This window comes from Esox lucius, chromosome 8 (genome assembly GCF_011004845.1).
Source record: "Esox lucius isolate fEsoLuc1 chromosome 8, fEsoLuc1.pri, whole genome shotgun sequence".
NCBI lineage: Eukaryota > Metazoa > Chordata > Actinopteri > Esociformes > Esocidae > Esox > Esox lucius.
The window spans coordinates 1,588,527-1,602,286 of NC_047576.1; the positions used below are offsets into that span (position 1 = coordinate 1,588,527).

A 13,760-nucleotide genomic window follows, 5' to 3' on the forward strand; every position below is an offset into this window, starting at 1 on the left:
ATGTCAAACACTGTTGTTTGTGGTAGATAAAGTATTTTTTCTGAGGCCCAAATCAGCACCATCGAGAACATGGTTGTGGTAAACAACCTCACATGCCTCAGAGAAATCCAGGCAAGAATTATTGAAGACAATTACATTTTCCAAATTATAGTCAGTCAGCATTTCAACAATTGATTGCAGCCTTCGGCGTAACCATATGCACATGAAAAAAGTGTACCGGGTTCCATTTGAGAGGAACCTAGAGAGTGTGAAAGAGCCGTGTTTCCAATATGTCCAAGTATGTGTTTACGTTTTCCATAATTTGTGTGTAAATATCAACCATTAGCCACCGTACTCCCCTTTCCTCATTCTGATAGAGGAGTTTTTCTCAGCATGGCGGTGGAAGGTCAATGACAGAAATCCCTACATGTATGTACAGAACAACATTCTCCAAGCCATGGAGGAAGCTTGTGGGAACATTGTTGTAGAGTCCTGTCAGGGATGGCTCAGGCGTTCCAGGGCATTTTTCCCCTGCTGTTCGGCTAGGGAATGTTGATGAACATCTCTGGTCTGACCCTGGTCGGAGACAGGACGCTGACCCAGAATGAACTGTAACAGCTATTGCAGTACTGTGGCATACTCTAACCCTCTTACCTACGTTAAAATGCTCTGTTTCTTTACGTGTTTTCTTAGGCTTCATTGTTTTATGCAAATTCCAAATTTGTGTTGGTGACTTACAGTACATTACTGTAACCACTACAGTGACAAACATTATTGTTCAACAAGAAATTGCAGTATTGTAAGTTTGAATGGAAAATAAGAAGTGGAATTGTAGTATTTGTGTGATTGTATGATTCACATCGTATCAAACTTATAGAGTGAAACATCTGACATTTTTACTGAACATTGTGTAATTCATAGAGAACAAAATGATGCAACAACGGTCAGTGGAAACAAAAATCACCACCTGCTTGAGGGCTGAATTCAAACTCACACCATCAAAGTAAACAATTGAAACCACACGCTGTTCCAACTCATAATGTGACTCAGTAGTGTGTCATGGACCCACCACCAAACCAGTCATGCTGGATGATGTTGCAGTCAGCATAAGGTTCACCACGGCATCTCCAGACTCTTTCACGTCTGTCACATGTGCTCAGTGTGAACCTGCTCTCATCTGTGAATTGCTCATCCTGTTTTCTCTTCGTACAAAGGAGGAGATACGGGTCCTGCTGCTAGGTTGATGCCCATTTACGGCCCTATCCAGCTCTCCTTGTGTAACGGCCTGTCTCCTGGTATTTCCTCCATGCTCTTGAGACTGTACTGGGAGACACACCAAACCATTGTGCAATGACATGTAAGGATGTGCCATCCTGGAGGAGCTGGACTGCCTGTGCAACCTGAATGGGCTGCAGGTACCGCCGCATGCTACCAGTAGTGACAGGGACACTAGCAAAATGCAAAACTAGAGAAGAATCAGTCAGGAAGGATAATGTGAGAGCAGTTGTCTGTGGCAACCACCAGCAAAACCATTCCCTTTTTGGGGTTTGTCTTGCTGTTGCTTCTCCAGTGCACCTGTTGTCACTTTCATTTGCACCAAAACAGGTGACATTAATCCACAATCGCTTATGCTTCCGAAATGGACAGATTGATGTCCCTGAAATGTATTTGACTTGGTGTTACTGTGATGATTACGAGTTCCCTTAATTTTTTTGAGAAGTGTCGTTTTTTTCAATTCCTCCCAGCAGTGTGTAAAGTGTATTCAGAAGGTTGATTGTATTTGATGGTTATGTGTGTAACTTGACTGCAAAGTTTGGTTTCTATGAGAGATAATACAGTTTAGACAATGTTTACTTTTGGGTCAGAATTCCAACGGTTTGGCCAAAATGGTGTGAGTATCAAGACGTGCGTTTAGGGTAGTACACATTCAAGAAATGTGTTAGCAATCCAGGAAAAACTGTAAACAACAATAGTATATTCCCATTTAGTTCATGGTTTTCATTCTGCTGTACTTGTTAAATGTAAAGGATTTGTGGTCATTAGGGAAATACATAACTCAGATTTTATCCTTGAGGATCTTTCATGAAATAATTTTCTATGACAACTTTGTTTTTTAGCATATCAAAGCTGAATACTAAATAAAAGCTGCTGAGTGGATGTCTAAAGAAATAACATCTAGAGTTATTTCTGGCTCACCACCAGGGAGAAACAGAGAGGAGGTATGAGTGAGACAGGGGCAAGAAGAGAAAGGGAGAGAGACAGACAGGTTCAGGTTGAAGAGAAAGGGAGAGAGACAGACAGGTTCAGGTTGAAGAGAAAGGGAGAGAGACAGACAGGTTCAGGTTGACGTCAGTTCATCTCACTACCCTCTTAGATATCGACGGCAAACACTCTCCAGGATATCTTGGAGATAGCCCAGGTTCAAGGAAATCAGGAGGGCAGGGGCCGCTGAGGGCCTTTGATTCTGCTGTGAAGCCAGCGCTGCCCAACCAACAAGGACCTCTGGGGGTTACTAAGGGCAGGCCCATGACCCGCACAACAGACTCCCTTCACCTCCTGCACAAGCATGGTGTGTCTCTCTTTTTAGAAAAGCAAACAGCTCACAACAGGAAAAATAATATTTGCGTGGCTAAATGGGAGGCGAATTGAGGACAGATGCATCAGGCTGACTAGAGAAGAACAGTTGCCATTTGTTTGGTGTCTGTGCTGTTGTCGGTGCTGTTGTCAGTGCTATTGTCTGTGCTGTTGTCAGTGCTGGTGTCAGTGCTGGTGTCAGTGGTGGAGTCTGTGCTGGTGTCAGTGCTGGAATCTGTGCTGGTGTCAGTGCTGGTGTCTTTCCTGTTGTTGGTGCTGGTGTGAGTGTTGGAGTCTATGCTGTTCTCGGTGCTGGTGATGGTGTTGGTGTCTTTGCTGGTGTCAGTGCTGGTGTCAGTGGGCCCTTCTGCCCAGCCAAAGGGCATGATCAAGCCAGCGGATTGGTCAAGAAGTGGGTGTGTGCGAGCTGGAATGTTAAACGGAATGTTTTCACAAACGCCCCCACATTTACAGAGCCTGTTTGTCTTCTTACTGATGTAGTCGCCTTTGGCCAGCCAAACGCAACGCCTCAAATCTCCCCTTCTACCTGTCGTTAGGTCAACACTGAACCTCCAGGCCTTGATCTGCTGCCATGTTAGCCAGTTCCTCAAGTTGTCAACACGCCAGGGAAAAGCAGGCCAGAAGCCAATCAGAAAAACAGACATGGTGTCCCTAGTACCGCCAGGTTTTTGAGCTTGAATTCTGTACGGAAACTATCATTTGAAGCCACCTAATTGTGTGTGCTGCAGATTGTCCTTCTAGCATTGTCCTTCTAGCTGCAACCCTCAGTAGTTGGCGCATTGGTACATAACAAAAGGGGAAACAGAACTATATGTGCCTGCAGACAGTGATGTGTTCAATCGGTTATCTGCCACTTCTAACTGGATGTCTCAGGGCACACATTCACAAGAAACAAGTGACCACATCCACATTTTGTTCTCCTCAAGCCAAACACACGCACATTATTTAATTGCATGACCCACACACATCCCCTTTAAATAGACATAAAATTAACGGCAGGCTTTGAACATAATGAACCAATTTGCAGACTATAAATAAGGACAATAAAGGTCTTCACTTTTAACTTCCTATTCCTCACACTCCAGTTGGACAGCAGCACAGTAAGTGTTTTTAAGAAAGTTTGGGGATATCGTTCTAAATGTAGACAAGGGTGCTGTGATGTTGGTGTTAAGTTAAATTGTGGGTATTTCTGCTTTCATTCTTTCACAATTAAATGAACACCACATAGTGAATGTGATGGGGCTCTAGGTTGGATAACAGAAACATTCACCAACACTGACGTCCTGAGGTATGTTTGTGATTCCAGAGAGTCCACTACAAAGTGCAAGAGATCTGGGTTTGGGTTGATTCTGTGGAATGTACTGGAAAACCCAGAGGAACTTGGAGCCAAAGCACACACTTTTGTGGTTTTGCATGACACACTCTCCGGTCATAAAAAAATAAGCATGAAATTGTCTGAGACGGAAAACAAGCGCAGAGTTGTGCGTACCTTTTTTGATTAAATAGAATTGGCACTGTCGGGTAAACTTTATGAATGGGTGCAGACACCGGCTGGGGGAGGGGCTATTACTGAGTGGGGGAGGGGTTATTTCTAGATCTTTCAATTTTATAGCCAGCTGTCTATGTAGAACTACACAGACTGTATGTACGAATATATGTATGTATGTGGTAGGCCTATATCACTTTTTGTGAGCACCCTTCATACAAGTAATTCCCCTGTGTCCAACCTGAAGGCAACACTCGGAATTTGCTTTCTTCACGCAGGCACATTGCAGTAGACCTAGTACAACACACAGTTAATAGAAACACATTAGTACAACCCGCCTAACATTTGCTACATTAACCGGCTATGTTTGACATTTAGGCTAGCAATCCAAGACAGGATTTTGGAAAGAGATCAAGCTAAGAAGACGGCTCCCATATATTATTTTCAATGAAACTTGAAAAGTAGGCTATATCAAATATACTTGAGCGCAACATAGAATGTTTCCCGAAGTCGCCCCTGAAACCGTAACACCGAAGCACTTCGCTCAACCACTACACACTGCGTCACGTTGCTCAGCAGCAGCAGCAACAGCTGGTGGGAAATACAGCTGCGCACGATCGCATCGTAGTAGCCTCAATGGGACAATAAATGGCGACTTGTAGCCTAGTAAAGCTAACTAATATAAATAACGTCATTATCTACGGTCGACGGCCTGATTTACAAAAAAAGAATCGTACCTTCTGATAAGCCAACTGAAGATAGTTGTACGGGATTCGTCTGTTGAAATCCTGGATGACATCCTCACTGACTTTGTGCATGGACTGTGTTCCAACTTTCTCTTCGATACACTCATTCTGACAACTGGCTCTTTTCAGAACCACGTCAAAGAACTGAAGGTCCGTGGAAACGGAATCAAACCGGTGCTGGTCTTGGCATCCTATCCGACATCGGACTTTCGATTGGCGGACCTCTGCGTAGCTGCTGAGTGCTCCCTCCATGAATCGGACAACATCTTCATATTCACTTCTGTAAAACGCTTCGACGGCATTGTTGTATAAAAGGTCGAAGGGCTCCAACGAACCATATGAAGATGACAACAAGAGCGATTGAAGGACAATTGGCAGGATACTACCAATGGAAAAGTGAACATCCATCTTCAGCGTTAGTTCGTTGGTGGGACACAGGAATACTCACGCGCAAGCTTGCAGTTTACACAATCTCCAGTCTTGAGATAAAAATTACAGGGCGGCTTGCAGAGACCAGATACAAGGATGTGACAGTTCCGTATGAGTTTAATGAGGTTTGAGTCCCTGTGTGGCCTTGTGTAGTGTATGTGTGTGTGTGTGTGGGGGGGGGGGGGGGGGGGGTACTTTAGTCAGGGACACATTTTCTGTAATGACCCCCCATGCTTGTTCCTCTAACTCCTCCCCTCTTCAGGGAAATCAAATGTAGTAACATCTATCTTCATTATTACATTAGCCGTGTCATACACAGTTTTAAAGTTAGCCTATTACGTTTATGAATGTCCCTCTGGCACTAAATAAAATAACATAGCAACATACAGCCGTGCTTGATGTGTGGAATACCCCAGACAACTTCACAACACAAATTATGAACCGATGTGGACCTACTGTTTGAAGAGTCAATATTTAAGCAGGTCTTCTATAACACAGTTGTGTTTAGGTTATAGTACCGCGTACAATAATGTAGCATTTTAGCAACAGAGTAAGTCATGATAACCTTTTTCTACACTGGTTTTTATTCTGTGATCTCCACAGAAGTCTTGAACCACACCACTGTACCTCAGTTCACCTAGTAACCCCCTCTGATATTCTCATTCACACGACTTCATCTCCCTCTGCTGGTCGCAGATGTTAATTCCAGTACTTTCAAGTTCCTTTGACAAAAGCATCAGAATCCAAATAGCACTTAACTGTACACATAACTTGTCTAACACTTGGTCTAATGGTTCCACAAGAAGTAGACAACACATAGGGATGGAATATAAAAACAGACGACATATGGTCTGTTTAATATAGTGGCTGGTGAACATATAAAATAATGGGATACAAGCAGTCAGTATGGAATTACAATTGATGTACACATTTGCAGTCTCCGTGTAGTACATCTGAATGCAGGGAGATGGACAGTTTGAGTACAGCACAGTGCACAGAAGGGGTCTGCAATGATATTGCCCGCACGCGTCCTTCTCCTTCAGACATGTGGCACCTCGATGGAGGTCAGGGGGCAGCAAATGAGCCTCTCTGCCGATAATAAAACCATTGTGACGGACTACAATGCATTGTTGTTGTTTAATCGTTCGACCAACATGATCAAAAGACAGCATGTCCATGTGTCAATGAAAACATGCGAAAGTTCACTTTCCGTTCGAAACCATGAGGCCCAGGATTTCAGTCCACTGGCCCATGATGTGCACCAGGGACACCAATCAATTCCCTGTTTACATGTCCACTAATACGGCCAGTTGGAATACTCTGTGGCTATCATGGCACACAATTGTAGGCTAGTAAACATAAGCAACACAATCTTTTATCTTGGACCTGCGCTGTCTGTTAATGATGCCGTAACTATTGTCGGGGCCCCAGCAGGGGGCGCTAAGTACGATTAGGAAGATTATGTGAAAAGAACACCAAGTATTTACTTAAGCGCTACAAGGTGTCACAGACGTTCCACAGAGATGTTCGCTCAAGCTGACACGGCGGCATCATCCAGTTGGTGCATACTGGACAGCAGTACGTTCAGGCTGCCAACAGCAGCTTCCATTTCTCCCTGTGTGTGTAATCAGGAGATTTGTTTAGCATTCCCGAGAAACACACTAATCAATACTGAGCAAAGGGGAGGTGGGAAAATGTCTCTCTGTAGTGTCTCTGGCATTCTTCTTGCCTCTCTGGTGTCTCTGGTCTCCTCCATATCTCCAGTATATAGACCATATGGTAATTTGTAGAAGTACCTTTGGCAGCAACAGCTGCTTTGATACTTCTTGGGTGTGAGCTACCTGCTTTAAACATAAGGGTCTGTATTTACAAAACATTTTATCTTACCACAAAGAGGACTCCCAAACAGCAAGAGTTTCCTCTTAAATCCTATGCACAAAGATGCTGAGCACAACTTTTACTAAGGAATGGGAAGCAATCTTAAGCTAAGAGAAAGGGCGGGGTTGACCCTGTTGCTATGGATGATGTCAGATTCCATGAACAAGCTTCCTTGCTATGCCTACAGTGATTGGCTGATAGGGAAGGGGTCTCTGTCAGTGAATTTATCATACTGTAGCAACACTGTAAAAGGATGTGTCATGTTGCCAAATTGAAATAAAGATGTTCAAATAAAAATGTAGGCTAAGTGTCACTAATTAACGATATACTGATTAGTCCAGATATGTACAGCTAATTGTCAGCCTCTTACATGTCTGGCAGCTCGTAAAGGAATGCACGTTCATCTTTTGATGGATATATGCAATAATTTGTGCAATTATGTGTCCCATCTATAGCACCAACTACACCGGGTGGTCCAGCTATGAAGTCGGCTTTGTTTCTTTGTAGTTGGCGAACATCAAGAAGAAACCGAATGAATTTATTGTTTGATGTAATACTCAGAAGACTGAGACATCTGTCCTGTATAGCTGCATTTTCTCTATGGCCAAGTAGTGTATGTTGTCACAACCTTGATGTCCGGGTTTATTGGGATGTTTCTGTTTGTTGATGAAGTGACTACATCCCTGACTAGCTCTACTATGATCATAATACCTTCAGCATCATAAAAACTCAGTATCATTAAATGTTTAAATTGAATTTGTCACAAATGGACTCCAATTAAGTTTTAAAGACAATAAGTATGATTGAAGGACACAGGATAAACCAGAGAACTTTGAACCAGAGAAGAACATTGATGTGTCATGGCAGAGCATATGAATACTTTAGTACAATACATGCTTCAGTTTTTCCATTTCAATAACTTGGCACAAATTTCAAAAACATGTTTTCACTTTGCCATTATGGGGTATTTGGTGTACATTTATAGCAAAACAAAAATGTAATGAGTTATACATTTTGTTCATAACACAACAAAATGTGGAGAAAGTGAAGGGGCCTGAATACTTCCGGAAGGCACTATACATGCCCCGTACCTTCAATGTATGTTTAATATACCACCAAGGACATTTTACACTAGTTAATTTCCAGAAATGTCCTGAGAAATATCTGCACAACAGTTTCTTAAGAAATGTGAACACAATCCTGTTCACACTCCTGCTTTCATGTCCTTGGTAATGTTATGGACAATGAGTAAATCTCAGACAGAGAAAGGGAATGTTTTGGGAGGATTCCTGTTGGAGCCTGGTGTTGCTGCCCATTGGTTCCTCCTAGGTGAACTGCCTGTCTGCTGTTTGTTTTGTTACTAAGTAACAGGTGTGGTTTGAAGGGCAGTGAGCCCTATGATGAGGCTGAGGTTACTGTAATTCCCTGCTTTTGTTCATGTTCCTTGGAAGTGACCGTTTCTCCTCACGTAAAAACACATCAGTGAAAGTTAGACCAGCCAGGCAGCGGATCGAGGGGAAGTCAGTGGAAAACCCTGGGATATCCTGAGTTACTGGAATTACTTGCACACTACGTTTTTTGTATTTGTTTCAGTGAAAAATATAGTTAAAAAATAAACTGTGTGTATTATATTCCTGTAGATTTGTTTATTCAGATCCCCATTAAAATAAACTGTGTGTATTATATTCCTGTACATTTTTTTATTCAGATCCCCATTAAAATAAACTGTGTGTATTATATTCCTGTAGATTTGTTTATTCAGATCCCCATTAAAATAAACTGTGTGTATTATATTCCTGTAGATTTGTTTATTCAGATCCCCATTAAAATAAACTGTGTGTATTATATTCCTGTACATTTTTTTATTCAGATCCCCATTAAAATAAACTGTGTGTATTATATTCCTGTAGATTTGTTTATTCAGATCCCCATTAAAATAAACTGTGTGTATTATATTCCTGTACATTTGTTTATTCAGATCCCCATTAAAATAAACTGTGTGTATTATATTCCTGTACATTTGTTTATTCAGATCCCCATTAAAATAAACTGTGTGTATTATATTCCTGTACATTTGTTTATTCAGATCCCCATTAGCAGCAATGAAAGTAGTGGTTATTCTTCCTGGGATCCACATAAAAACATGAAACCCTCCTCACAAGATCCCATACCTCTGACCCACAACCCAGATCTCCCTGGTACTCACGCAGTTCTCTCCTCACTAGATCCCATACATCTGACCCACAACCCAGATCTCCCTGGTACTCACGCAGTTCTCTCCTCACTAGATCCCATACCTCTGACCCACAACCCAGATCTCCCTGGTACTCACGCAGTTCTCTCCTCACAAGATCACATACATCTGACCCACAACCCAGATCTCCCTGGTACTCACGCAGTTCTCTCCTCACTAGATCCCATACATCTGACCCACAACCCAGATCTCCCTGGTACTCACGCAGTTCTCTCCTCACTAGATCCCATACCTCTGACCCACAACCCAGATCTCCCTGGTACTCACGCAGTTCTCTCCTCACTAGATCCCATACATCTGACCCACAACCCAGATCTCCCTGGTACTCACACAGTTCTCTCCTCACTAGATCCCATACCTCTGACCCACAACCCAGATCTCCCTGGTACTCACGCAGTTCTCTCCTCACTAGATCCCATACCTCTGACCCACAACCCAGATCTCCCTGGTACTCACGCAGTTCTCTCCTCACTAGATCCCATACCTCTGACCCACAACCCAGATCTCCCTGGTACTCACGCAGTTCTCTCCTCACTAGATCCCATACCTCTGACCCACAACCCAGATCTCCCTGGTACTCACGCAGTTCTCTCCTCACTAGATCCCATACCTCTGACCCACAACCCAGATCTCCCTGGTACTCTCCCAGTGCCCTCCCAGATCCGGTCATACCCACCCAATAATGATGTACACCATTAACAACAAGAAATGTTAATGAATAAATTGATCAAGTGGAAGTCACTAAACCTATTAGACCATTTATACATAGCCACATAACATCACAAGAGATGGAACAAATTAACGTAAGATCAAGTCAAGAAATAAAATAAAATGTGACATAACAAAACTTTGTTTTACCAAAGGAAAGAAAAACTGTCTATGATACAAAGTAAAACAAACCGCACAAATTAAACCAAACAGAACAAAATTCAGATGAAGGGCTACAATGTGATAATAGGATTCAGTGATATACAGTAATATGTCAGACGGCAAAATACGTCTTCTTCAAAGAAACTAGCAAGATCATATTATCAGCTTTTTAAAATAATCTTTACTAGTAGCTTTTGTTAAGGAACCTGGTACCATGTTCCACAGAATGGTGGCCCTTTACCTTACAGTTCTCTGTATTGCACATGAAGGAATTACTGTGTGTTACCTGTCTGGTAGTATGACTGTCTGTCATTAATATTTTAAAGTATAAGCTTTTAGGTCTAGCTTGAGTACAAATGTTTTGAAAGAAAACTAGAAGATTACTTATAAATCTGTTCTCAATGATTAGACAGGAGAGATCTTGTGCATGCCCTGAAAATGTACACTGGATGAAGCGTGAAGAGTTGGGCGTGCAGTTTTGTTCTGCACAAGTTGAAGCTTATGCAAATCTCTTTGTTGCACTCCGCCAAACCACCATACATGTGACGAAAACTGTGGGTTGATTGGTTAAGGGAGTGACATTAAAGGAGCAGTCTGGTGTTCATCCAACAAAAATCTCTTTCTAGCTTAAAAGTCCCACCTTCTAAATAAACCAGTGATTTAGAAGAAAAAGTAACGATTCAGGTCTCTTAAACATTTCCCAAATCAACCTGCTGCACACCTCTCTCTGATTGGGATTGAGGGGAAGATATATCTGGAACAGGGTATGCTTTTAGACAAGATGAGATCATTTGAAAGAGCTTAGCAATTTCAATCAGGGAGTCATGTGACTGGTGTGCTCTTCTTAGCTCCACTTGTGGTACAGTGTTAGAATGCAGGTCTTGTTAGTATTTTAAAAAGCTAGATAAATACTTGTCAGTGATATTATATTTTCAAAACACCAAACTTGTGCACTGTTAGTCATTTGTAAACAAAATAAGTAACACCATTTGACAATTTTTTTTTTGTGAACAATCTTTTTATTATTTATAATTAAGATGCAGTTTGTTACTGAAACCACTAAAGACATTCTCTACCCAAAATATTTACTTCACTTGTTGAGGATTATCACAGAAAATAACAAAATGTTCCACATTTCAACAGATTATGGAGAGATGTTTGTATATCAATATCACAATAAGTATACAGTGTTTTATTAGAAAGTGTGTGTTAAATTGAGTGTGAAATTCTTGGCTGCTTTATTGAGCAATATTAATGCAGAATTTGACCGGTTTATCTGGCACCTTGACAACTAGGCTAAGATTGACTTCTGTTATATTTATCTGCAATATTTACATATATGTTATATTTATATAACTGCAATATTTATTTATAATATTTAACGCCATGGCAGCAAATAGATCCTGGCAGCAGACAGAAACCAAATACAAGACAACATCAAACAAATTATTTGAGAGAAAACATGTACATCATCACTGTAGGCAGCAACAATAATTGCTCAAATAACTAAAATATGACACCATAATGTCCGCCATGTTTTCTGTCATCGTCTGCTCTGCTGTACCAATCTCCAAGGGAAGCTGTTCCACAATTAAGGTGTCAGAACCAATGAAGAGTTTTGATGGTGTGAATTGGGAACTTGTCCCAAAGTGGTGGGACAGCCAAGAGCCCCAAAGTGATTGACCAAAGGGCCCTGGTTTGAGGGATGTGGGTTTGATCATTGCCTGAAGGTTGGGAGGAGAGACTCCTCCTGTTGCTCCATAGGCAAGAACCACAGCCTTCAAGTGAGCCTCATCTGGAAGCCACTGTCTTGCTGACCTTTCTAGGGACCCCCTGCCCTCCCACAACATTGCTGCAGCCTAGCTCCTCTGAATGAAGAAGTCGAGGGCTTGGGAATTGCTTAACTCATTGATTCAGCTAGAATACATCTTATACATGGACTGATGTCCCCAGGAGACGTTTGAGAAACCACTGCTCTAAAGAACCACTGCTGTCACCTCAAGAACAGTACATTAACCTGAAAGCTTCATTAACTGTTAATGGTGTCACCTGGAACCCTCAGAGCCAGCAAATAACATTGTATAAATGACCTTTCAAAATGAAGCCATGTTTAATAGGGGAGATATGGGTGTCCCGTCTTCTGCACTGATTTATTGGGGATCAACAGGAGAAGCTCCTATCAGGCTCCTAACGACTGGCTCTTCTCTGGAGTCCACAGACATCTCTACTATTGGGACAGTTTACTGGAGACAGGCTGAGATCCTAACAACAGGACCGGAGCTAAAACACAGCTCCCATCTTAGTGTCTTCTACATCCCTTCACACTCTGAGGTACAACAGAGTTTTAAACGTAAACTAGAGCCAACCATCCTACATACTGAAGTGATTATTCTGACTTCTAAAACATACTAACGCACAGGACATCAACTAGAATATCACTGTTTTGCATTAAAAACAAGCAATGAAACCCACATACATTACAATATAGGATAATCTTGGATCTTTTCAAGTAGGCTTTTACTTCATCCAATCAATTGCTCCTTTTTAGGAAACAATAAAAAAAATATGTTAATGCTCACTGAACCACTAATACCTAATACTGGTTGAGATTGCTGTGATACATCTTTGGAGAACAATAAGCATACCTTTGAGTATGAAAACTATGTGTTTGGCCAAGCTTTTCCTGGCTACATTAAACTTGTACAGTAACTTGACTTGACCTATCCACATACAGTGGATTTGAAGTATTTGATACACTGCCGATTTTGCAGGTTTTCCTACTTACAAAGCATGTAGAGGTCTGTAATTCTTTTATCATAGGTACACTTCAACTGTGACAGACGGAACCTAAAACAACAATTCTGAAAATCATATTGTATGATTTTTAAATAATTAATTTGCATTTTATTGCATGACATAAGTATTTGATCATCTACCAGCCAGTAAGAATTAAGGCTCTCACAGACCTGCTAGTTTTTCTTTAAGAAGCCCTCCTGTTCTCCACCTGTATTAACTGCACCTATTTGAACTTGTTACCTGTATAAAAGACACCTGTCCACACACTCAAACAGATTCCAACCTCTCCACAATGGCCAAGACCAGAGAGCTGTGTAAGGACATCAGGGATAAAATTGTAGAAAGATAGAAAATCTTTGGAGGGAGCTGAAAGTCCGTATTGCCCAGCGACAGCCCGAAACCTGAAGGATCTGGAGAAGGTCTGTATGGAGGAGTGGGCCAAAATCCCTGCTGAAGTGTGTACAAACCTGGTCAAGAACTACAGGAAACGTATGATCTCTGTAATTGCAAACAAAGGTTTCTGTACCAAATGTTAAGTTCTGCTTTTTCTGATCAAATACTTATGTCATGCAATAAAATGCAAATTAATTACTTAAAAATCATGCAATGTGATTTTCTGGATTTAGATTCGGTCTCTCACAGTTAAAGTGTACCTATGATATAATGACAGATCTCTACAAGCTCTGTAAGTCGGAAAACCTGCAAAATCAGCAGTGTATCAAATACT

At 41.6% G+C, this 13,760-nt stretch overlaps 1 protein-coding gene across 1 annotated transcript in view; it reads right to left on the reverse strand.

Moving 5' to 3' along the window:
- p3h2 (prolyl 3-hydroxylase 2) overlaps window positions 1-5,417 on the reverse strand; it is a 75,166-nt gene extending 69,749 nt beyond the window's left edge. Inside the window, exon 1 of the mRNA XM_029121639.2 lies at window positions 4,798-5,417. Within this exon, the coding sequence (XP_028977472.1) occupies window positions 4,798-5,214 (417 nt within the window). The 5' untranslated portion in view covers window positions 5,215-5,417. The remainder of the gene's footprint in view (window positions 1-4,797) is intronic.
- Between the last annotated feature and the right edge of the window lie 8,343 nt (window positions 5,418-13,760).